Consider the following 25754-nt stretch of genomic DNA (forward strand, 5'->3'; position numbering starts at 1 on the left):
ACAGAGGACTGTATTTGCTTTTATGGCAAATACTCACCCAGAGCAATCAACACAGATTACCAGGTAACCCGTTTTTATAAACAAGAAACCCATGAGTTTTGTGTGCCTATTTCAAAGCGAACCAATCACCGGATTAAACAGTGCATCAATGCTTTCACTACTGCACTCTAAAATCCCACGATATCCTGCTTATAATTCAAGAGGAATACAATCGTCAATAAGTAGTACACCAGATAAATAACCTATATTTTCGTTTAATGGCCTTAAGCTAGGTAAACACATCAGATAAAAGTCTTTGGAAAATGAAAGATTACTGACCAAATTTTACCCACCCCCCATATTGTAGTATGAGAGCCATACTCTACACAGTCTATTCTATTGAGCTGAACTCCCCCACCAGATAAAAAATGTTTGCAAGATGCTGTACATGTGCAACAGATCCGTTCCTGCAAAATGCATTCATAGTCTACGATATCCGCAGATCTCATACACATCTTGTTTAACGGACATTCATCTGTAGATCAGACAATCATCTGCAGATCTGAAAATCTATCCTGGTGGATCTGATCTGCAGATGAATGTCCGTTAAACAAGGTGTGTATGAAATCTGCAGATATCATAGACTATGAATGCATTTTGCAGGAAATGATTTTTTTGCATGTGTGCAGCATCTCTGTGTGCAGCATCTTGCAAAGATTCTAATCAGATGGGGAGTTCAGCTCAATAGAATAGACTGTGTTGAGTATGGCTCTCATACTACATGGAAGGGGGTAAAATTGATCTGTGAGCTTTCATTTTCCAAATACTTTGATGTGTGTACCCACCTTTAGTATTCAAGTCCAAGAGATCTAATTTAGAAATCCAAATTCCAATACAGAAGTTAGTACCAGATTCACGTGAAACGCTGCATAAACAGCAAGTGACCTCCCCATGACCCTGTTTACTGATTCGGGTGTGCGGCAGAATTCAGTTTTCCTGAATTCAAGCACCACCACTAGTCCTCACACTGTTTACCTGCTCTACCACCTCAACCTATAGATAATAGACATGAATTGAGCAGAAGGTCTTGTCTAAAACTGCCCACTCTACCACAGTAACTAGCTTTGTTCTGATTGGTGCAGTAGAAGGTCATGAGAAACATTAGTGTCATACTCACAAACTCAGTGTCTGTCCACATGCGCAGCCGCTCCACCTCTCTGGATTTACCGCTCCTCCGGATGTTGATGTTGTCCATCTCTTGGAGTACGGCCTCTGCAGTGCTGCAACAAGCAAACAACGTTCACAGCTCTGCTATAAGCATCTTTACAAGGCACGGATATCTGCCATAAAGGCCTTGTGGACAGAAGGACCCTACCGGCCAATCTGACCACAAACTAGAAGCTTCTGAGATGCTTACAACCATCAACATGTTCTAATGTTCAACTCTAGGGAAACTGAAAATAATTTATCTCACTTAAGGTGGACACACACCATACAATTTTTTAAATATCTGTTCAATGTAAGAATTACTATAAATTTTTCTGACTGATTGTAACATTTCAAAAATATGACCAATGTACCACACACGTATGTTCAATTTATCCCCAATTATGTTAAAAATGATTGGAAAGTGACAAAATTACTAGGGTGTGTATATTAATAAACTGACAATCTAACACACACCATACAATCTTTAGAAAGATTGAAGAAAAATATCTGGCATTCCGGATCATTAAAAATTGAAGAAAATGGGAAATCCGATCGGATTTTTCAGTCGAATGAAAAAAAAAAAAAAAAACAAAAAAAAACAGCTTTCGATGTTTTCAGGAGATACAATCATTTTTATCGAATTGCCATAAAATTGGATCATTTTATTCTATCGTGTGTGGCCACCTTTAGGCTGTGTTCCCACTTGAGCAGAGAACTGACATTTTTTGTCCATTCTCTGCTCATCGCTAAGCAGACAGTGAACAGCTCCTATTTTATAAATAGGAGTCCTTCATACTTGTCACACTGCAACAAATCCTAGCTAGCCCTCCCAGATTTGTTAGTAAGGGTGAATGGGTCACTTTGCCATCAATCTCACAATTTTTATATCTGATGCAGCTGTTCCAAAGAAATTTCCTTTGCAAATGTCAGTCATGTGACCCAGAGATCCCTTAACCTCCCGAGCGGCATTGATGGTTATACACATCAATACAAAACAAGCTGCCAACACTATTGACGTGCATAAACTGCACTGTATAATAGACCCTTGCTTGACACATTTTGGCAAATTACAGGAAAAAAAAAAGGTTATGGAAATTATTTGGATCACTTTTTGCACAGAAATCCTGGGGAAAAACGCCAGGGAGGTTAAAGAGGACTTGAACTCTTGCACAGGACAGAAGGAAAACAGAGAGAAATGCACCCTGTATGTATTTAGAGAGTTTAGCCTGTGTAATTCCCCCTCATCTGTGTCTCATCACTAGTCTGTTCAACAATGCAAAACTTTTCCCAGAGGATTCTGGGAGACCAGGCATTTCTCTGGCTTTGGAATTCTCAGAAAGACATTCCGCAGAGCTGCACCTGACAGGACTAAAGTTGTTGCCACCTGTGATAAATTTCAAACGGGAAATCATGATGAAGACAGACTTTACAATGGCCAAACCCTGACTAAATCTATAAATAAAGATTATATTAAAAAAAAATAATATTTTACTACAGTTCCTCTTTAAAGTGGATCCGAGAAACTTTTACTCATTGCATAATTGTGTTCCTTTCATACAGTTTATAGGGCATTCCTCAAGCCAAATACTTTTTTTTGTTCTAATACTCTAATTCCCTATAAAAGAAACAAGCCTCGCCCACAGCTTCTCCAGAGTGCCTTGGCACCCTCAGACTCATGTAGCAAGGCCTTATGGGAGCTCAGTCTGGGCAGGAGGAGGTTACTAGCCAGAGATTTCAGAGGCAGAGGGAAGGAGGGAGGAGGAGAGGGGAGTGAAGTTTTCACAGGCTGAGGGCTTGAGATGCAGATCAGCTTGCCTGTGTGTAATGTGAAAAACAAAACATGGTCTTCTCATTGTATCACATGAATAAATAATCATAAACTGTTGAAGCTGTTTGCAGCTAGATTTGCTGTTTAAACTATCTACACTTTAGATAAGATATATAGACAAGTTACTTGTTATAGTTACTTTTTTATCTCGGATCCGCTTTAAGACAAAACATATGTAAAATATTACAAACAAACATTTCTTTTTTAACTATCACCACCTCCTGATTTGACCGAAGGAAAAATAGTTTACAGCAGTCCCACTGTTCAATGTGGTGCAATCAGGTGTTTATCTCTCAGCAGTAAAAGGAGATTCTTTTTATACTTAGCAACTTTCTGGTCAAACCAGCAGGTTTTAACAAATCACTATATTGTTTGCAAGATTTAATTGCCCCTCCCCCCGACTAAGGTAAAAGTGAAAAAACATCACTATGCAATTCCTTTAGCGGCATCCTTCGAGCGCTTTCTTGTCAGATGAGCTAGAATGCCGTGATCAACACAAAATGTCCCCAACAGCACACAATGTCCCCAACAGCACACACATGTATAGGAATAGAACTACCGGAAAACTAACAGACCGGGTGAAAGCAGATTATAGACAGATGATTAAATCTGCCGTACACAGCAGAGGGCCAAGCCACCCAAAAGTGATATTTCAATGATGGATGGCATCTGGTGGGCGGAGTCTTACCCTGGTTTCTTAGATCTCTTGGAGTCCAGCGGTGAAATGGTCCTGCCATAGTTTCTGGTTCCGTTCCCAGCAACCTCGGAGTGCTCCCACGCCTCCTGCAGTATTCTATGCAATATAAGATAAAATAAAAACCCAACAGGGAGAGTGGGCCTCAGTGGGCTGACTACAAATCATAGGGCCCCATGATGGGGCCCTCAGTAGTACTAGGTACATTTGAGTGATGATGACCCCCCTCGCTGTTCCCTCCTCCCCACGTTTGTTATGGATAAATGGGGATGATTCAAAACACTTATCCCCCAATCAGACAGTGTGTGGACATTGAAATAGACAGACACCCCATTTCCCCCACTCATCAATGCACAGTGACCACCACCACATCAGGAAAGGTACACTAACTTACTTACTGTGAGCACTTTATTAAGCAACCCTGCTTATTTATGCAATCATCAAATCAGCCAATCATGTGTCAGCAATGCCTAAGACCAAGCAGATTCTGGACAGAATCTTGAAGTAAACCTGAAGTGAAAAAATTAAATCCCATAGAGCCCTGCCAGTCCTCTATCTCCTCGTACCACCGATATTCCCTCAATAAAGTTATTTGACTGTCAGATCGAATTAGTCTTCAGCCTCCAAGGACTTCTGAAAAGGAGCGGCTCTGTACTGTGCATTGCATGAGCACGGACTTGCGCGCCCGCAGTACAGAGCAGCTCATCTTCTGAAGTACTTAGTGACCAAAGTACCTCTGAAGCCTGACCGAGGATTCCTAAAGACACAGTGGGCACGAATTTTGAATGGGGGACAGCAGTGGAACGACAGGAAGCAACAAAGACTGGGAAGGCTCTATGGCAGAGGTGCACCTAGGTACAATTTTAGGAGCACACTTGTATGTACAGAATGGAAAATGTAGTGGGGTCGGGATCTACCACGAAGTCCTTCGCGATCTACCTAATGGGCACCCCTGCTCTATGGTATGCAGAGCCTTCCCTCTTCATGTAACCCAGTGGTGATGTCGAACGCCAGTCCTCAAGGGCCGAGGTCCTCACACATTTTTGGCACAGCTCAAATGAATTGGGGGTATTGATTCATGGAAGGTGTGAAGCAAGTTTGCTTTAATATTGACGAAAAACCCCTAGAAAGGATAGAAGGTGTGATGCCAGCGATGTTGACCTTGGTAGGGCTGTTGGTACCAGACTGGCTGGTTTGAGATGCCTATAAACTTCTGATCTCCTTGGAATCACACACAACATTCTAATCATTTTACTTAGAATGGTTTGAAAAATGCTCAGTGAGCAGCAGCTCTGGGGACAGAGAGGTCTTGTTGACGAGAGGTTAAAGAATGACATGACTGCTTCCAGCTGTCAGAAAAGTTATGGTAACTCAGATAATGAGTCTTTACAAACAGAGCAGCTACTCAGAATGCACACAACGTCTGACCACGACAGGTCCACGCCTGCCCGGCCAAGAACAGAAAGCCGAGGCTGCCGAGTGCGCAAGCCTTCCAGGACTGGAAGCTGAAGACTCTGAAAACAAAGCCTGGCAAATCAAACTTCTGCTCAAGCAGAGGGTGGCTGTAGAATATTAACTGGATGAATCCATGGCCCCACACTGTCTTGTGCCATCAGACCAGGCTGTCGTTGGCTCACAAAGTGGCAGAGCAGGAGATTCATCGCATAAATAATGAGCAGCTGACAAACATGAAGAAATGTTGTAAAGACATGTCGAGATAAACCAGAATTTCAAAGGACTGTGGGTAATTTGGGACAAAAGAAAGCTCTGCCCACCATTAAAGGACACCTGACTCAAGGCAAAACTACCTAAGGTAAGCACAGAGGTATGCCCATGCTGGAACCACATACCTCTGTTCTTGCGCGTCCATCTCCCCCCCTCCAACCCCCCAAATCACCACAATCATTGACTGAAATTTGGAAGGTGGGAGGGGGATAGGAAGGAACATTGCTGCAGGCCCGCCTTTTCCGGTCTGAAAATTTATAATGTACCTTAAGCTCAACACACCATACATTCTTGGTTGTACAGATTTACCAAATCTATGTAGTATAAGGGCCAACAAATTGAAAATACCTTGAATGATTGATTGGATAAGCTCTTATACTACATGAAAGTGGTCAGATTGAACAACCAAGATTGTATGGTGTGTGATGAGCTTTAGACTGAATTTTTTTTTATAAATACCTGGGGCTTCCTCCAGCCCCCTTCAGGCCATTAATTCCATCTCTGCCTCCCGCCCGGGCCGCCTCGATCCTCTACTAGCTTTACAGGTAAATCTTTCAGTTGCCGACAGTCGGTCACACACTACACGTGTGGCCTATCCGCCCAAGCACCACCATCGTATTCCAATCACTAGGAGCACTATGGGGGCCAGGCTGTGCATGTGCATTATGTGGTGACAGGCGGCGATTGGAAGATATACCTGGACTGCTAAGCGAAGGATTGAGCGTGCCCAGGAGGACAGCGAGGGAGCCAACAGCCTGAAGAGAGCTGGAGGAAGCCAGAGGCATGTATAAATGCCTTTTCAAGAAGTGTTTGCAAGGACCGGACGCAGTTTAGACGAAGAGGAACAGACAATACACAAAGGTATGTGGAGCCAGCATGAACACACCTCTGTGCTTACTTTGGGTAGCTTTGCCTTGCGTCTGGTGTCCTTTAAGCTAGCTGTTAAAGTGTCTAAAGTGGGAAGCCATCAATTTTGGTAGTAATGATTGATACTCCCATTTTGACTACCTGATCGTGACAAAATGTAAGCAGAAATTTTGCCACTCCTCTCCCCACTGAATAACCACAAAAAGCAGATAACTCTACGGATAAACTGTCTGGAATAAATTGGTAATTGGTGTGCATGCTGGAAGCAATAAGACACTGGCAGATTTGATGATCAGACAGACAAGCATCAACACAGCGTTTTCAATAAAGTGCTCTAAGATTTTGTGTGTGCACTTTTTTTTTTTTTTTTTTTTAATGTGTGTGGTCACATACATTCCCCTCCCAGAGAAGCAGAGAGACTAAAGAAGAGAGAGAGAGAGAGAGAGAGAGAGAGAGAGAGAGAGAGAGAGAGAGAGAGAGAGAGAGAGAGAGAGAGAGAGAGAGAGAGAGAGAGAGAGAGAGAGAGAGAGAGAGAGAGAGAGAGAGAGAGAGAGAGAGAGAGAGAGAGAGAGAGAGAGAGAGAGAGAGAGAGAGAGAGAGAGAGAGAGAGAGAGAGAAAGAGAAAGAGAGAAAGAGAGAGAGAGAGAGAGAGAGAGAGAGAAAGAGAGAGAGAGAAAGAGAAAGAGAGAGAGATAGAGATAGAGAGAGAGATAGAGATGGAGATAGAGAGAGTCTAAAGAATACACTGAGGTATTACCAAAACCACTGATGGATGGTCCCATGATTGGTGACATCACTTCCTGCAGCCAAAGTACAGGACTTCCCATCCTAATGAATTTGTGTATTTAGGAGACATTGCTGTACCCAACAGAGCTTCCCTACAGACTTTACATCTGTAAAACCTTCCGCTTCCCTCAAACCTCACACAGAGCACAGCCTATTTCCTCAGCAGATTCAGCTGGCTTTATATACAAGCATTTAGAGGATTGGGGGGGGGGGGGGGGGAGGTATAGATAAAAGTGCAGTGAACAAGTTATGGAGAAATATAGCTCCAAAAGTTCACACGTCACCCCACCTTCTGGGCCTAAAACAGACCCTTGTGCCGGTGCACTTCTCCTGCAGGTACACCACTCCTGCTCCACTGACGTACAAATTCAAAAACGGAGACTGCACACAAAGGGCTTTAGCGACACCTGAGGAAGGGCTCCGCCCGAAACATGTTGTGTATGTGCCTCTACATGCTCACTAATACAGCTTGTCGCTAAAGCCCTTTGTGTGCAGTCTCCGTTTTTGAATTTGTAAGTTATGGAGAAACTAGTCCCCCTTAACCTCTGCCACACAGCAGTGGCAATAGTATTATAATTACATGCCTAGTCTGCCCCCTCATAATCACATCATGGGTTCTTGTCTTACACCTCATGCACAAAACCCCACAACAATCCCGAAGAGGTGTAAACACTGTCAACCCAAAGTCTGGAGAGTCTAGTAAAACTGAAATATCAGTTTTGAGTGGTTATGGACTGGTTATTAAACATCTTGAGCTGTCAAGCTACTGGGACCGAATTCTTCAATTAGGGTGCTAATAATTTAGATATCAGAATACATTCACAAGTCACAAACACAGGGTCGAGCGGGCTGACTTCACCATCTTTACATGAACACTAGAGGGCAGTCAAACACTCACCTGTTGACAAGTTGATCAAACAGCAGACTCTGGTTCAGAGTTTCAAACCGGTTACTTTTGGACCTGCAACTTCTCCGGACTACCCGGTCTCCGTTAATGCATGGCCGGTCTGCATTCCCCTCCTTCTCCACGCGGCGGGGGAGACTTTTAAGAGCTAACAATAACAAACACTATCTTAGCAAGCAATACATCTTCATAATACCGAAATCAAGTGTTAGCTACTATCTAACAATGTCCACTAAACCGTGTCAAAGGAAACCTGAACTAACAGGTACAGTATCTCACAAAAGTGAGACACCTAAAAAAATTTAATTGCAGTTTTTCATTGGACAACACTGAAGATATGACACTTTGATACAATGTAAAGTAGTCGGCGTACAGCTTGTATAAGGGTTGTTTCACACGGGCGATTGAGGGTCGTTTTCCCGCCAGCCATGGTACTCTTCATTTAAAGAAAACCTGAACTGAAAGTTAAAAGTCAAAATAAGCATACACAAGTCATACTTACCTTCCATGTAGTCTACTCCTCAGTGTCTTTCTCCTGTCCTGCATCCTGTTTGTTCACTGTGATCAATGGAATTCTCCGTCCTCCATTTTGAAAATGGCCATTACCCATAACAGCTTTCTGGTCAGCACACAGTTAAACTGTAACATCGCCCACTTGAGCCATAGGGAAACATGGACATTACCTGGTACATCAGTTTTCCTCTCACCTATAACTGACGGCAACTGATGATATTTTACTGACAGCAACTGATATATTTCAGATCTGACAAAATTTTGTCAGATCTGGAAGGGAATATTGCAAGAAGAAAATGGTGAGCTTCTGAGAGGAACTGATGTTGAGGTAACTATGTAATGTTCATTTTAAGTTACCTCATGTGTTCATTTTAAATATTTTTACTCAGTACAGGTTCTCTTTAAGCATTGCCGATTTAAGTGAATGGCACGGCCTGTTCTGTACCTTTTTCCATTGTCAGACGTGTAAACGACAGCAGCCGACCCCCAAACTGCGAACGATCCACTGGGTACATCTACTCAATGTCAGTGACGCCGATCTCATTGTTGCCGCTGCTTCCCCAACCACTGCATGGCGTCACGCAGGCGCCGCTCGTCACCCCCCTGCAAAGCAGCACATCTCATCGACGGCTAGTGCAGCCCGGCCCAGCGATGTTGCCCAAGGACAGTGATCTTCAAACTTGGCTCTCCAGCTGTTAAGGAACTACAAGCCCCACAATGCAACGCAGGAGTCTGACAGCCACAGTCCTGATTCATAAAGTCAAATGCATTGTGGGACTTGTAGTTCCTTGACAGCTGGAGATCCAAGTTTGCAGATCACTGCCCAAGGAGATCATCTCCTGATCCGACAGGCAACATCAGTTGGTGGTCGTTCTCCAATCAAGCTGGAACACAGCCTAAATTTGCACATTTCTGGTCTAGCCCTGTCAGGTTTGTATGTGTTTTTATAGCTGTATTCACACATAAATCTGTACATTTCCGGCCCAGTCAGGTAAAACAAACTGATAGGAAAGGGATGTAAAACTGAAAGGACTGTACTGGACCCGACCAGAAATGTGCAGATTTAGGGCCAGTTCTCACTGGGGCAATTACCGCTAACCGACGAACCAGTAGCGCTTTTTAACCCCCTTGGCGGTATGATTCTTTATGGATTTTAGGGTCTAAAAGCGGTGTAATTTTTTTTTGCATGCTTTTAGATCCTAAATCCTGGAAAAACAATCATGCGGTTAGGAAGATCTGCAGCAGCCCAGCACTCACCCGCCTCCCTGGGATCCAGCGCTGTAGTTTTCCCTCCATCCTACGGGTGGTGCTATAACCCTATAGTGATATTGCCGGCTGTTGTCATGACTACAGACTGCGATCTCACCAGGGGGAAGCAGAGCCTCAGAGGAGCACAAGGAGAATGGCTGCCAACATCAGGATCCCCCCGGCAGGAGAGTTAAAACTCCTGCTCTGCGCATTGCTCTGCACAGACCTACCGGTAGCTACAAAGAGTTCAGCTCGGGGTTACCGCTCCTGGCATGTCTTTTCCACCCCGAGCTAAACTCGTGATTACCGATAAGGAGGTTAAAGCGTTAGGGCAATATTCAATATAAAGTATATGGCAGTGATCTCACTGCCGCCCATTCGTGATTGGCAGCGTTTGCAAAAAACGCTACATGCAGAATTTTACCGCTATTGTAGAGCAATCACGACTAGAATGCTAAAAAGAGCTAATCACAATTGCTCAAAAATCGCAAGTGTACAGTAATTTTACTAATCACGGTAAAATCACCAGCGTAAAACTCTAGAATTAATTGCTGGCGTTTTGCGATTCCAAGTGAGAATACGCCTTTATGTTTGAACCAGGCCTAAAAAAAAAATGTCGGATGGAACCAGGGCTGTGGAGTCGGAGCAATTTTGGGTACCCGGAGTCGGAGTTGGTGATTTCATAAACTGAGGAGTCGGATGATTTTTGAACAAAATCCACAGCCCTGTTAAGTATTAGACTAAGGAGTCGGAGCCATTTTGGGTACCTATAGTCGGAGTCGGAGGTTTCATAAACTGAGGAGTCAGAGTTAAAGTCGGAAGATTTTTGTACAGACTCCACAGCCCTGGATGGAACAAACGTTCATTTGTCATTTTGAAAGATTAAATCTTGCCGTCGGTATGGACCTTTACGTAAAGCTCTAATTATGATTAAGCTTTTCTCTGCAGCACTTTACATGAGTGTATCCTCCATCATTCACTACAAACACCTAACACCCAGAATGGTTATAGATCTCTGTGCAAGCTGCCATCTCACAGTACACAGCGTGCGAGAGGTCAGTGGCTTGGTATACTCTGGTAGCTGAGTAGGGAACCTCAGCTTTACATGGGCCCGGGGTGGTCTCACCTTACTGGTAAACAGCTGTAAGGTCACCCACATTACTACTGTAGAAGTGCATGCAATGCATGGCTGAGTGAGCTGGGCAAAGGCATATGCAAAGCTGTATATCACTACCTGGCTCTTGGACTTTGGATTCTACACCATTTGTGAGGTGTGATAACTGGCCTGCTTGATAACTTGGGTTAGATAAACCCCTCTATTTATATGATTTGCAAGCCTTTTTGTTTGTGTACATCCATGTAGGAGAACTTAGCTTACCCTAGTGTTGCTGTATATGGGATCTCTCTTTCCTATGGGATCAGTGATCAGACAATAGTTAACTTTAACTCAACAGCCAACTACCAGAGACCAACTGATCAGAGCTCACGGACATCACATTGTTGCCTGGTGCAGCCAAAGACAGCCAGAAAATCTGGCATCTCAAACTTATAGCAGACTTAAAGGGAACCTGAACTGAGTAAAATTATTTAAAATAAACACATGAAGTACGGTAGCTGCAAATGAATATCACTAACTTACCTCGCCGTCCGTTCCTCTCAGAAGCTCACCATTTGTTTCTTACAGTGATCCCTTCCAGTTCTGACACTATTTTGTCAGAAGTGAAATAAACCAGCTGCTGTCAGTGATATATCAGCTGCTGTCAGTTACAACTGAATGTGCAAGGGAATGTCCATGTTTCCATGTTTATGGCTCAAGTGGGCGATATTACAGTTTAACAGTGTGCTGACCAGGAAGCTGTTATGGGGTAATGGTCATTTTCAAAATGGAGGACGGAGAATTCCATTGATCACAGTGAACAAACAGGATGCGGGAGAGGAGAAAGATTTATGAGCAGACTACACAGGAGGTAAGAATGACCTGTGTATGTTTATTTTGACTTTGACTTTTAATTTTCAGTTCAGGATCTCTTGAAAGGACGACTATCTCAAAAAACTGTAACATTTAAAGTACATGTAAACACAATTCTTATTTGTATGTTTCTTCCAAAGTAAAATGAACTATACATTACTTTTCTCCTATGTTGCTGTCACTCACAGTAGGTAGTAGAAATCAAACAGAACTGCCAGGTTTCTGACCAGTCCATCTCTTCATGGTAGATTCTCAGTATTTAATTTATTCTTCACAAAAGCACTCCCGGGAAAGTATCTATTTCAAGATGCTGGCCGCCTTCCCTACCTGTTTGTACACTATTCAGGCAGTTGGATGGAGCAACTGACATTTACTAAGTGCTTGTTCACTCCTAGAGCGTTGGGTGTTTTTTTTAAGTGCCGGTGATTTTCGAAATTGCCCTAAAAGCTTTTGTGCAATGACTCCCTATGAGAGTGCTCACATCTGAGCGGTGCATTTCCAATCTGCTCAGCAAAGCGCTGCCTGGACCATTTTTAGGGCGATTTTGCTACATTGGAAGGTATAGGAAAACCACAAAACGCTCACAACATCGCTTTGTGCAGCGAATGCGCTTTTCACAATACATTGTATTTATTCTTTTCCGGGTCAAAGAGGTCACTTCCTGACTTGCGTCAGGAAGTGAAAAAAACAAATCGCACCTGCAAAAGCGCTTTACTCACAAAATTGATTGCGATTTTAGATGTGAACAAAGCCTTAGTGCTTAGAAAATTAAGAAAACCCTGAAAATCCCCCATGAGCAGATAATTAGTCCAAAACCTGTCAGATTTCTTCTAGCTTATGTAAGTGACAACGACATAGAAGAAATGTAATTTACAGTCCTTTTTACTCGTGTTTTTATGTATTTTACCTTTTTCATGATAGGGCTAATCAAAATCGACAGAAAGTGTATTTTGATGGCTCAGTTCCAAGCTGCGTACAAGTTGCATTAAAGAGAATCTGTATTGTTAAAATCGCACAAAAGTAAACATACCAGTGTGTTAGGGGACATCTCCTATTACCCTCTTACACAATTTTGCCGCTCGACGCATTAAAAGTGGTTAAAAACAGTTGTAAAATGTTTGTTTATAAACAAACAAAATGGCCACCAAAACAGTAAGTAGGTTGATGTACAGTATGTCCACACATAGAAAATACATTCATACACAAGCAGGCTGTATACAGCATTCCTTTTGAATCTCAAGAGATCATTTGTGTGTTTCTTTCCCCCTGCAGCTATCTTCCACTGAAGTGTCAGGCTGTTTCTTCCTGCAGAGTGCAGACAGCTCTGCCCGTATGTAATTCATCAGTATGTGAAAGCCCAGCCAGCTCAGAGGAGGATTTATCCAGCTTGTAAAAGATAAGAGAGAAGCTGCTCTAATCTAAATAATACACAGGCAGTGTGCAGAGAGGGGCCTGAAGGGGGGAGATGCATCACAGAACCACAACACTGAAGAACTTGGCAGCCTTCCAGACACAGGCTGACAAGTCTGACAAGAGAGATAAGTTGATTTATTACAGAGATGGTGATAGTAGAACGTGCTGCAGTAAGCCAGAACACATTAGAATAGCTTTTGGAACTTGTAGGATGATAAAAAACAGGATGCAATTTTTGTTACGGAGTCTCTTTAACGCCGCATGCAAGCATTGGGCTTACTATTATAAGCACATCACTTACAACTACTGCTGTACAGCTTACCATTGAAAAGGTGTCCACCTCTTCTAAACATGGTAAGCTCTATCATTGGTTACAGATACCCTTGCAGGTGATTGGCCAGACTAGGGAGGGAGGGGGTACTGAAAGGGGAGGTGATGCACAGTTCAGTGCATTACCACTTGACAAAGGACGTCATATAGTCCGAAACGGCAGTCTGACAGTGTCGGGCAGATTGGACCGTGCACGGATTCAAGATTCAGCTATGTGCCCTCTAACAGGAATAAAACTATGAAAAGATTTTATTCTTTCACAGCTAGTCTTGAAGATTTGTCATTCCTAAGAGCTCTGAACACACACACACACACACACACACACACACACACACACACACACACAGGACACGTGTGTGTCGCCCAAGGAAGGGTGACATGCATTGGAAGTGAGTACACGCCCTTAAAAAGTGGATCCGAGATGAATTTTTACTCATTGCATAATTGTGTCCCTTTCCTATAGTTTATAGGGCATTCCTCAAGCCAAATACTTTTTTCTTTTTGTTTTAATACTTTAATTCCCTATAAACTAAACAAGCCTCGCCCACAGCCCTCAGAGTGCCAAGGCACTTTCAGACAATAGCAAGGGCTTACAGGAGCTCAGTCTGGGCAGGAGGAGGGGGAGGTGTTACTAGCCATTGATTTCAAAGGCAGAGGGGAGGAGGGAGGAGGAGAGGGGACTGAATTTACACACAAGAAAGCTGATACCATCTCCAGCTCTTAGCCTGTGACAATTTGACAAAAAGAACATCGCTGCTGTCATTGTATCACAGGAAGAAATAATCATATTCTATTGATGCTGTTTACAGATAGATTTGCTGTGTAAACTATCTAAACTTTAGATAAGTTATATAGATAAGTTACTTGTTATAGTTAGTGTTTCATCTCGGATCCGCTTTAATGTGCAAAGAGAGAAATTAAAGGAGTACAACCGGAGCTCTACACAGATTCTCACAGGGAAATTAGACTTTTTAAGTGAAAACCATAATATCAGATGATATCAGATATCACCAGCAGGTGTCAGGACATTCATATCTTATGAAAAATCTCATTTTAAGAAGACAGACACAGAACATTTATATTGCGCTTTTCTCCTGGCGGACTCAAAGCTCCAGAGCTGCAGCCACTAGGACGCGCTCTATAGGCAGTAGCAGTGTTAGGGAGTCTTGCCCAAGGTCTCCTACTGAATAGGTGTTGGCGTACTGAACAGGCAGAGCCAAGATTCGAACGCAGGTTGCCTGTGTCAGAGGCAGAGCCCTTATCCAGTACACTATCTTGCCACTGTACAAACACTGTGATTTATCAAACAGAGGTAATACTGCTCTGGCAACTGATACTAATGCCGGAGGAGCCCCGCCCAACGCAGGTCACTGGGATAACAGGTGCGTTACCATAGCAATGCACGCATTATCCAGCTAATGCGCATGGCGTAATAGGTTAATAGAAAGTGATCGCCTTGGCATTACCACCAGCAAAATTTCCGTGCGCTACCTCTGGTGAATCAGGGTCAGGATATTTAATTATTAATAAATTCAGATGGACAGAAATTCATGAAAGGAAACTTCAACTGAGAGGGATATGGAGGCTGCCATATGTATTCCCTTTTAAACAACACCAGTTGCCTGGCTGTCCTGCTGATCCTCTGACTCTATAAGTTTTTAGTCATAGACCGTGGACAGATCAGATGTTTGACAGAAATCTGACTTTCAGAGATTAGCTGCTTGCTTGCTTGCTTCAGGTGTGGGATTCAGATATTACTGCAGCCCAACAGATCAGCTGCCCTGCCAGGCAACTGGTATTGTTTAAAAGGGAATAAATATGGCATCCTCCATATACCTCCTGCTTCAGATTACCCAAAACCATTTCCGAAAACAGTTTTGACACGCTGAACAAAGCACTGAAACTGTAGCTTTTGTCAGGTGAAACTCACAATAAGCATATTACAAGGCATTAATTTACTTTAATGGAACATAAAAAAATAGAAAAAAAAATACTCACATAAACTATTGTGGCTGTTTTGTAGAGTAGCACCAGCCTGAGACAATAACCTGAAACCATAAGAGAAAATTTGTGAAGGAGAAAATTACAGCAGTCAAACATCATACTTATTATATGGGTTCCTAACGGCCACAGGTTAGCCTGCACAGGAGGACATGTCAAGGAGAATTCTACCATGAAAGTTTTTCCCTCTTTTGCCCTAGACTACTTTATACAGACACACGAGACTGAGATTTGGTGCCCAACTTCACAGCTGACAATCTCGGACTCTCAGGAATGTCACAAAGAAATTGCTACTGCATATACTCGGGTATAAGTCAAGAAATACCTGATTCACTTCATAAAAGTATAGGGGCTGACTTATACATGAGTCACGTGCAGCACTGAGCACACTGAGTTATGTGTGTACTAATAGTGACCATTTGCAGCAATTGACCTTGTGGTAAGTGATACTAATAGTGACCATTTGCAGCAATTTACCCAGTGTGGTAAGTGATACTTTGAGGAAAGGAAATGCCAAGAAAAAACAGGTCTGAAAGTCAACAAACAACAAGGAAAGGGTCGGGGGAAATACTGGGCTGCATAAAAGGGGGTGAATAATTGCAGCACTTGGGGCATGAAGAAGGTGTTGGCTGCACTTACGGCACAGGAGTGGTTAATGGCTGCAAAATACTGTATGCAATGCAGTCATCAACCCCTCCTGGTCCCCAAGTGCAGCCATTAACTTTGCTGGGTAGACTTATACTTAGGTCAATAAAAAATTCCATCTTAAGAGGATTGAATATTGGAGTCGACTTATATACGAGGTCGACTTGTATTTGAGTATTCTGAAAAGCTATGCAGGCATCAACTGTGCACCTACAATACCAGCCCCCTCCCCAAACAGGAGCCCAGACTTTTGTACCCTTCTGTAAAAAACAGAAAAGAGCAGGTTGGCAACTAAGCCCTTTATCAAACTGCCCTGAACACTAAGAATGTTTTATTGCCTGCAGTAAAAAAAGAAACCCAGCTCCTGGCACTACTAAATTTCAGATAATACGTAGAGTTCCAAAATGACAAACAATGCATATCAAAGCACAGTTTAAACACATCCAGACCGGTGAGGCAGTATCGGTACAGGGCAGTTGGTCCGACAATCATTTCGCCCTCAGCACATCTTAGATAGAGTGTGAAATGATCGCTGGGCCAACTGCCCTGTACAGATACTACCCCACAGCGTTATTGGTCTGGGTACTTTTGCATGCAATAAGTTTGTCATTTTGGAACTGAATCATTGAAAAGGAATTCTCTGCAATTTAGCAGTGCCAGGAGCTGTTTTTTTTCGTCCCAAAGCACGCATTTGTATGGCAATTCACCTGGATGAGCTCCATCCACGCATTAACTTCACATGATATTGGGTCATGCCATTTATCTGCCAGTAACATGAAGTGCCTGTTTAAGCAAACGAAATAAAGTGCCCCTGTGGAGTATTTACCTTGGGAGGAGGAAATCTGTGGATCCTAGAGAGGTTACCCCCCACTTCCTCAGCAGAGGCAATCCAGTGGTGGGACCCCTGAAAGTCCGCTTGTCAGTGCTTGTTGCCATGCAGACTAACTAGCAGCTTTCCACTCGGGCCCGTTGGAAATGGCTGAGCACGGTCAGGTCTGCTGTACTGCAGACACCAACTTTCTGCATATGCGCAGTAGAGTGGACCCGATCAGGCTCAGCTACTTGCGTGAGCCGTCTAATGCACCTATACAGGCAGGCTTCTGTTATTGTTTCTGATTTCCTGCGGGTCCCTCCGCCAGCCTGACGCAGATCTGGCTGAGGACCACAGGGGAAGCCGCATTAGGATCCAGAGGCTTTCCCCTCCCGAGGTATTTTTTTTGTTAAAGAGTCTTTAACCTTCCTGGCGGTAACCCCGAACGTAGTTCGGGGTAAGCCGCGCAGGAGGATTTCTCAGGCCCTGCTGGGTCGATTTGCATAACTTTTTTTTTTGCAACACGCAGCTAGCACTTTGCTAACTGCGTGTGCACTCCACTCGCCGCTGCTCTGTGCCGATTAGCCGCCGCTCGTCGCGCCGCGCTGCCCGCCCCCCCCCCCCCCCCCCCAGACCCTGCCTGGCCAATCCGTGCCAGGCAGCGCTGAGGGGTGGATTGGGACTCCATTTGACGTCACTATGTCGGTGACGTCATCCCGCCCATCGCCAAGACCTCCAGGAAATCCAGTTCTGTGAACGGGATTTCCTTATCGCAGATAGCCGGAGGCAATCGAAGCGGGTAGGGGGATACCGCTGCACAGCGGCTATCATGTAGCGAGCCCTAGGCTCGCTACATGAATTAAAAACAAACAAAAAACACTGCTGCGCTGCTCCCTGCCGGTTTTTAATAGACCACCAGGAGGGTTAAGGATGTTTTGTCTATCAATCCACTTGAAGGATAAATAAGAAGACCACAAAAATCCGTAATCTATAATAAGGTACAAATAAAGTCCCCCCCCCCACCACCAACAACCTTTGGCTACTGACCTTTTGGGCCACAAGCTATGACTGGCCAATTGGTTGATCCCCAATGTGCCACTATCACCCTCCCAATGTACAGCGCCAATGAGTGGGTGTACATTAGCATACCTGTAGTCGCTCTAGTTTGCATCCTCTAGTGTCCCGTGCAGCTTCTGGACAGGCCACTAGAGCTCCACACTTCCTGTCATGTGACTGCAGTGAGCTTGGAACTCTAGTGGCCACTTCAGGAGCTGCTGGGAACACTAGAGGATGCAAGGACCAGGGGTGCTCGGATAGTACTTTTTAAAATCCGATTTGATCTGCATCCGGATATCCAAATATATCCGGTTCATGGATCTTGTCTTCCAGGGATTTGTAGGATGTCAAAAGCACGCTCACATACATTGGCCAGGAATCGAACCCAGGTCAACTGCTTGGAAGGCAGCTATGCTCACCACTATACTGCCACACAGTGAATGCTTTGCTGTAGGAAAAAGTGGTAAAATGCGCTAACCAATTGCGCCACAGAGACTCTGCACACAGTTGCTGCTAAATGATATTATGGGAATGTATGTGTGTCTTTTGGAGGGAGGAAGTAAGTCTGCTCCAAGAAGTTTAACACCACTTTTTCCTACAGCAAAGCATTCACTGTGTGGTAGTATAGTGGTGAGCATAGCTGCCTTCCTCCTGGGTTTGATTCCTGGCCAATGTATGTGAGCGTGCTTTTGACATCCTACAAATCCCTGGAAGACAAGATCCATGAACAGCGAGGAGGAGGAGGGGGGAGGAGGGTGAATGGAGGAGGGTGGATATACCTGGCTATCTGGGGTTAAACCAGGAGGGTGGAGGGTTTTTTCCTTTGTAATCGATTTTGGATCCAGATATCTGCAATATCCGCGGATATCCATGTCATGCGTCCAAATATCCGCAGATATCTATTCGGATTTTTTTTTGAAATCCGAATCGGATAGCGTAAAAAAAGTTCGGATATCCGGGTTACCCGGATGAGCATCCCTGGCAAGGACAGGTAGCTACACATCTTGCAGCATGCTCTGCAGCGCACTCTGCATACGGGGCACATCACCCCAGAATATCCCCGCAAAATAGTTCAACCCCATCACCACACACGCAAAGTTTGGGTGTTAAAAAGTCAGCCTATCCATGGTGATATACGGTATTTAATTTGAATGACTGATTTACTTTAAAAATCAGAGGCATGACCCATTCTACTCAAGGATAAAAAAATAAAAGTTTAAATGTATTTTGGCATCAGCTGGAAGTTTGTTGGCACGTGGTGTATGGGCAGTGCTAACTATTTATTGTATAAGTAATTGTGTTTTCTCCAAGTGTAGCAGAGCCTGTGCTCTGAAGCAACACACAAAAGACACTTGCTGACACAGATGGAGGAGTTACCTGGTCCTCCTGGTGGCCATGTTCCACCCCTCCCGCTGCTTGCTGGCACGGGTCTTCGGGCTCTCCTTGCGCACAGGCTCGGCATGTTTGCACGAGCGTTTGGCCGGAGGAGATACAATGCTGTCGCTCAGGCTCACATCACTGCTCGTGTCTTTCTGTAAAACAGACAAACACATACCATTAAAATCACAGCTAAATGGTTGCCTACATAAAGCATCATCAATGATTACAGCGTCATTACTAAAAAAAACAAAACAAAAAAAACCACTCAACCAAAGAACTCAGAATGCTGCTGGTTGCCCCAAATAATAGCGCCATAACGAGCAGCCACCCAATGGTGGGTCTGACACGTGTGTCGCCAGCCAAGTGCCGGCTTCCTCAGAGACCCCCCCCCCCCTGCACCGCTCACATCCGGTTAAATACTAAAGCGCTTAGCTGTCAGAGTAGGAAGGGAATCGCTGCAAAAGACACTTGCTGACAGGTGGAGGAGTTACCTGACACTAGCAGCACTTTGTCAGCAAGTGACACGAGGTGCAGTCACTAAGGAGTTGATGAAGAGGGTATGTGTGCTGTTAAGTAAAGGGTTCAAGGGGTAGGAAACATTACAAAGGGATTGCGATGTGCCATAAAAGGACAAAGCAATTCCACACAGGGCTGCGGAGTCACTACAAAAATCATCCAACTCCGACGACTTATTTCAGGATTCATCAAAGTTCTCTATAGCTGTTAGCGAGCATTCGGCAATCATTCGGTAATGATGCGATAAAACAGAAGAAAGTGCAATTCATGAAAAAGAAAGTGGGCGTGGTTTCGCGTTACATTTAGGATTAGTCATCTCCTTCACTGCTCTGTCGTTATTCCTGTCAGATCATTGCTGACAGAGAAGATGGAGCCATTTGAAGTGGTTAAGTATCAGCTGAGAGTGATCCAAAGGTGCAGAAGGGCAAGAATAAAGGTCTAGAATCATATCAATTTGCAGGAGAATGGATTTATTTGCTATACCAGGACATCTGCATTTCTCTTGAATCATCTTGTAAGAGAACACAGGCAGTGCCAGGGTTAACCAATTTGCTAGCTGCACTACATTTTTTCAGAAAAGGCTCCTATCAAGCCGCAGCTGGAGAAATTGTGGGATTGTCCCAAGCCACTTCCAGAATCCTGGTCCAGGTGTTAAAGCCCTATTCGTAATGTTTCTATGTGGTGTTCAAAGGACTGCCTTTTTACCCACAATTCCACGGGAATCTTATGGCCTTGTGTTAAATTACCGCTGTAAAATGGAAATAGACACGTTACGTAATGGTTACCGCATTGTTATCGAAATCTAACCGAATGCGGAAAAACCTTAATGAATACAACTAGAAATCGATAAACTTCGAATTCGATAATTTAACGAACCGGAAAAAGCTATCGCAAAGACAATGATGAATCAAGGCCATAGTTTATGAAACCTTTGACTCCAGGTAGCTAAACCTTGCTCCGACTCCTCGAACCCACAGCAGCAACATGTAGATTTCAAATACTCCACCAAACTTCAGCTTTTAAAAAAAAACTCAGAAAGATCACCCTAAAATGGAAGAATGAAATCTACGGTCGGTTGTCTCACAAGAGGGAATGTTTGTATGTGTGTGTGCTGTGTCCTACATCATTGTGCGTAAGTGTTTATGTGTGTATGTGTGTGTGCTGTGTCCTACATCATCGTGCGTAAGTGTGTATGTGTGTGTGCTGTGTCCTACATCATTGTGCGTAAGTGTGTATGTGTGTATAAACCGTATGCGTGTATAAACTGTATGTGTGTATGCACCGTATGAATGTATAAAGAACTTTTAGAAGTTCTAGCCTGACCAGCACACATGCAGAAGTACACAGGGCAGACTTCATCACTCTCACATGCCTTCTGTTGATTGCTGATGGTGTGTCCTACTAGAATGAACAATAAACTATCAGTCTAACTGCTGGAGATGATGCAATAGATTAAAAAAAATGATCAGATTGTCAGATGAATGAGTAACTGGTTAATAAAGCTTCTATACAGTGCATTTGTGTATTGCATGTCTTCACTGCCAAATCGTTAAAAAGCTCAGAAGCTCAATTCACTTTCAATTTCAGTATCAGGAATGTCAAACAAGGGAGGTGCAGATAAAAACATTCTACACACAACTAAATAAATGTTCTTCTCAGTGAACAATATTTTATTATCAGGGTGACATTTTGCGGCATGAGCACTGTACAGACACCCTGCTCGGCTATAACAGAGGAGCATTTTTTATTTCATGGAAAGGGGGGGGGGGGGGGGACCCTATAACAAAACTATATTGTGGGGCAGCTTTATTGGCGCTAGGCTCTTGCCAGGGAACTCTCAAAGCAATGATCACAGCTGTGTCCTCTAGCATGTGTAGAAGATTTTACAGAAAACAGCCTCCTGTAATTGCACTTATTCTCTTTTGCCCAGGCAGACGACAGGTCTGCTTTATGCTTACAACTCTTTATTTTCACTATACTTATGTCATTTTAAGTACATGTAAACATATACAAATAAGAAGTACATTTTTCCCCAGAGTAAACTGAGACATTACTGTTCTACTATGTTGCTGTCACTTACAGTAGGTAGTAGAAATCTGACAGCACCAACAGGTTTTGGACCAGCTCATTTCCTCATGGGGTATTCTCAGCATGGCTTTTATTCTTTATAAAGACGCTCCCTGAAAAGGTTTTATACGAATATGCCAGTCAGCCTCCCTGCAAAGTTTTTTGACAGTTGGATGGACAGGCATCTCTCTGACGTGTGCCACACACTAGGAACAGATTTCCAATAGATTTCAGAATGACATCTATTGGGAAGATTTCTAATTGCATTATTGGACCATTAGCTCCAATGCAACTCTATGGGCCATGGCAGCAGATCGTCCTAGATTTTCCACAGTCAGATCAAATCGATTGAAATCAGCCACAAATCGATTGATTGGCTGATTTTATAGAATCTATTGCCGATTGATTCTATCGAATCAATCGATGGCTGAAATTGAACAGTGTATGGACCCCTTAAGCGACAGCAACATAGGAGAAAAGTAAATTCATTTCTCATTTTACTCTGAGAAAAATCTACTTATTTGTATGTGTTTATATGTGCTTTAAATTTTACAATTTTCACGATAGTGGTCCTTTAAAGGACAACCGAATGGGATATGGAGGCTGCCATATTTATTTCCTTTTAAACAATACCAGCTGCCTGGCATCTCTCTGATCAATATGGCATCAGTAGTGTCTGAATCACACACCTGGAACAAACATACAGCTAAACTTTGGATTTTTGTCAGAAACCCATATTATATAGGTAGAAAACGTTTTGTAAAAAAAGAATACCTTTTAATGGCTAACTAAACTTAGCCATTAAAAGATATTTTTTACAAAACTTTTTTTTTCTACCTATATGATTTGTTTGGCTAACACGGTACAGAAACTTTTTTGCTACTGTCAGAAACCCCTGATCTGCATGCATGTTCAAGGTCTATGGCTAAAAGCACTAGAGGATCAGCAGGACAGGCAGGCAACTAATATTTAAATATATACCTCTGGTTTCAGGTTCCCTTTAAACTAGTAAGCACATGAAGAATCACTACTTCAATTCCTCTGCTGCCAGCCTGGATAGGAAGTAGCCGTTTACATTGGAGCCAAGCAGGAAACAGCGGCTAGCGACTATTTCATCATTGCAGCCAAAGGGTTCTCCAGCAGGTCAGCTCACTACAGAGAGGAAGCTGCCAGCAAGCATCCCCCCCATTAACCGTTTGCTTTGGAAGTACAACATCCCTGCACTGAGATTCCAGCACAGCAATAGTCAAAGTCGCTCTTTCACACCAGAGCCCTTTTTCAGCGTTTTAATGCAAAGTCTGTACTTTGCGTTTACCAAGGTAAAAGGAAAGTCCATAGACTCATTTTACCTTTCACACCCGACGCTGCGTTTCGATGCGTTGCGGTACGACGCACCCGGGAGCATTTTATCGTCGGGAATCGGCGTTTCCCCGTTGGGTGCGGTATATGTTTTCCATGCATTTTTATATTTCCATTTATGCAAACCACTTGGAAGACAACAGGAAGCTAAAAATACAGAAAATAAAATTTGGAGGAAAAACGCATGTAAAGCGCATACTATTGGGTTCCCATTGACTTTTATTATGTGCGTTTTGGCAGCATTTGGGGCCCTTTTCCACTGCAAAACACAACTGCATGCATTTTCCCAATTTTGATGTGCGTTTTTAGGAGTTCGCATTTTCCGTTTTTCGGATTGGCAAGTGGCAAGTGTTGTCTTTAAAATAGATACTAGTGGTTAAATCAATGCAAATCACATTTCTATGCATTTTTCATGGGTTCCTTTACACTGAAATGTAAATCGCATCATAATTGCACAGACATGCATTTGCTTTTTTTTAAAAATTTAAATGCAGCAGTGGAAAAGGCCACCCAAGATACTTATGTTAAACAGCCTGCACTTCAGAATCAGCAAACACATGCGCGCAGCCCTAATATGCAACAAAAGCAGCGTTGTTTTCTGCTATGTGTGCTCCCAGCCTATAACAGCTCTTAAAGGGAAGGTCCAAGCAAAATAAAAAAATGAGTTTCCCTTACCTGGGGCTTCTACCAGCCCCATGCAGCCATCCTGTGCCCTCGTAATCACTCACTGCTGCTCCAGTCCCCCGCTGGCAGCTTGCCGACCTCGGAGGTCGGCGGGACGCATTGCGTACATTTTTACGCATTCCCGCTAGTGCAGGAACATTAACACATGCATTTTTACGCGTTAGTGGTTCAATGCGTAAATTTTTACGCATTGAACCAGTAATGCGTAAAAATGTATGTGTTAATGTTCCTGCAGTAGTGGGAATGCGTAAAAATGTACGCAATGCGTCCCGCCGACCTCCGAGGTCGGCAAGCTGCCAGCGGGGGACTGGAGCAGCAGTGAGTGATTACGAGGGCACAGGATGGCTGCATGGGGCTGGTAGAAGCCCCAGGTAAGGGAAACTCATTTTTTTATTTTGCTTGGACCTTCCCTTTAAACACATAGCAAAAATAGCAATGCAAACGCAGTCCCGAGTGTGAACGTGGCCTAAGCCTGCCACATGAATAATTGCGCTACAGAACAAAGGGGAGCTTGGATTCAGTCTCTGGGGCCAGTACTATGCTAAAATGAAAACAGAATTCACCTGGTGCAAAACATAACTAAATTCACATGCTTATCAGACTCACAAAGCTGAGGATTACTTTATTGGCTGTCAAGTAATTAGTCAATCTAACAGATGTAAATCATTTAGGCTATGCTCACAGGGGGCGTTGTGTTCCCAGTAAAAGCAGGAAAACAATTGTGCCACATACAGTGTGCGCTGCGCCATATACAGTGAGGCAAACAGTCAATGATAAAGAGGCTGCTCTGTCACTGTTCACACGCACATTTTGTGGTAACACGCTGCATGTAGAGCATTGATATGCTGCACTGTGAACATCCCATAGGTGGTGCATTGCAGTATGGCACCGCAATGTGAACCTAGCCCAACGCTAAATATCAGATTCAATCACTTCAGCCCAGACAAGAGAAGATACAGAACATTTATACTGCGCGTTTCTCCTGGCGGACTCAAAATGCCAGAGCTGCAGCCAGTAGGGTGCACTATGAGCAGTGGTAGTGTTAGGAAGTCTTGCCCTAGGTCTCCTCACTGAACAGGTACTGGATTACTGAACACGCAGAGCCGAGATTCGAACCCTGGTCTCCTGTGTCAGAGACAGAGCCCTTAAAGAGAACCCGAGGTGGGTTTGAAGAATATTATCTGCATACAGAGGCTGGATCTGCCTATACAGCCCAGCCTCTGTTGCTATCCCAAACCCCCCCTAAGGTCCCCCTGCACTCTGCAATCCCTCATTAATCACAGCCACGCTGCTGACAAACAGCTTGTCAGAGCTGGCTGTGTTTATCTCTATAGTGTCAGTCTGCTGCTCTCCCCGCCTCCTGCAGAACTCCAGTCCGCGCCTGCATCCCTTCCATCCCTGCTGATTGGAGGGAAGGGACGGGGGCAGGGACCAGAGCTATGCAGGAGGCGGGGGAGCAGCTGAGACTGACACTACAGATGTAAACACAGCCTTACAGCACGGCTGTGATTTATGAGGGATTACAGAGTGCAGGGGGACCTTAGTGGGGTTTGGGATAGCAACAGAGGCTGGGCTGTATAGGCAGATCCAGCTTCTGTATGCAGATAACATTCTTTAAACACACTTCGGGTTCTCTTTAACCATTACACTATCCAGCCACTGCTCAGAGCAGTTTCCTCTCACTGTAGAGCACAAACACTGACAAGCAGAATCCAGATGACATCTTTGTTTCATAACTTTTTATTATATTATTTTATATCAAAAGCAACT

The 25754-nt window shown here is 43.8% G+C and overlaps 1 protein-coding gene across 4 annotated transcripts in view; it reads right to left on the bottom strand.

Annotated features, from left to right (window-relative positions):
- Window positions 1-25754, bottom strand: part of ATAD2B (ATPase family AAA domain containing 2B) — a 224834-nt gene that overhangs the window by 148029 nt on the left and 51051 nt on the right. For 2 of the 4 annotated variants that reach the window (XM_068280232.1, XM_068280231.1), the window contains exons 2-6: window positions 19356-19510; window positions 15464-15513; window positions 7987-8140; window positions 3705-3809; window positions 1157-1259 (exon numbers count right to left, since the gene is read on the bottom strand). In XM_068280232.1, the coding sequence (XP_068136333.1) occupies window positions 1157-1259; window positions 3705-3809; window positions 7987-8140; window positions 15464-15513; window positions 19356-19510 (567 nt within the window). The remainder of the gene's footprint in view (window positions 1-1156; window positions 1260-3704; window positions 3810-7986; window positions 8141-15463; window positions 15514-19355; window positions 19511-25754) is intronic. The other 2 variants (XM_068280234.1, XM_068280233.1) reach the window with 1 other exon arrangement.

The sequence above is a fragment of the Hyperolius riggenbachi genome, chromosome 4 (genome assembly GCF_040937935.1).
Source record: "Hyperolius riggenbachi isolate aHypRig1 chromosome 4, aHypRig1.pri, whole genome shotgun sequence".
Lineage (NCBI taxonomy): Eukaryota > Metazoa > Chordata > Amphibia > Anura > Hyperoliidae > Hyperolius > Hyperolius riggenbachi.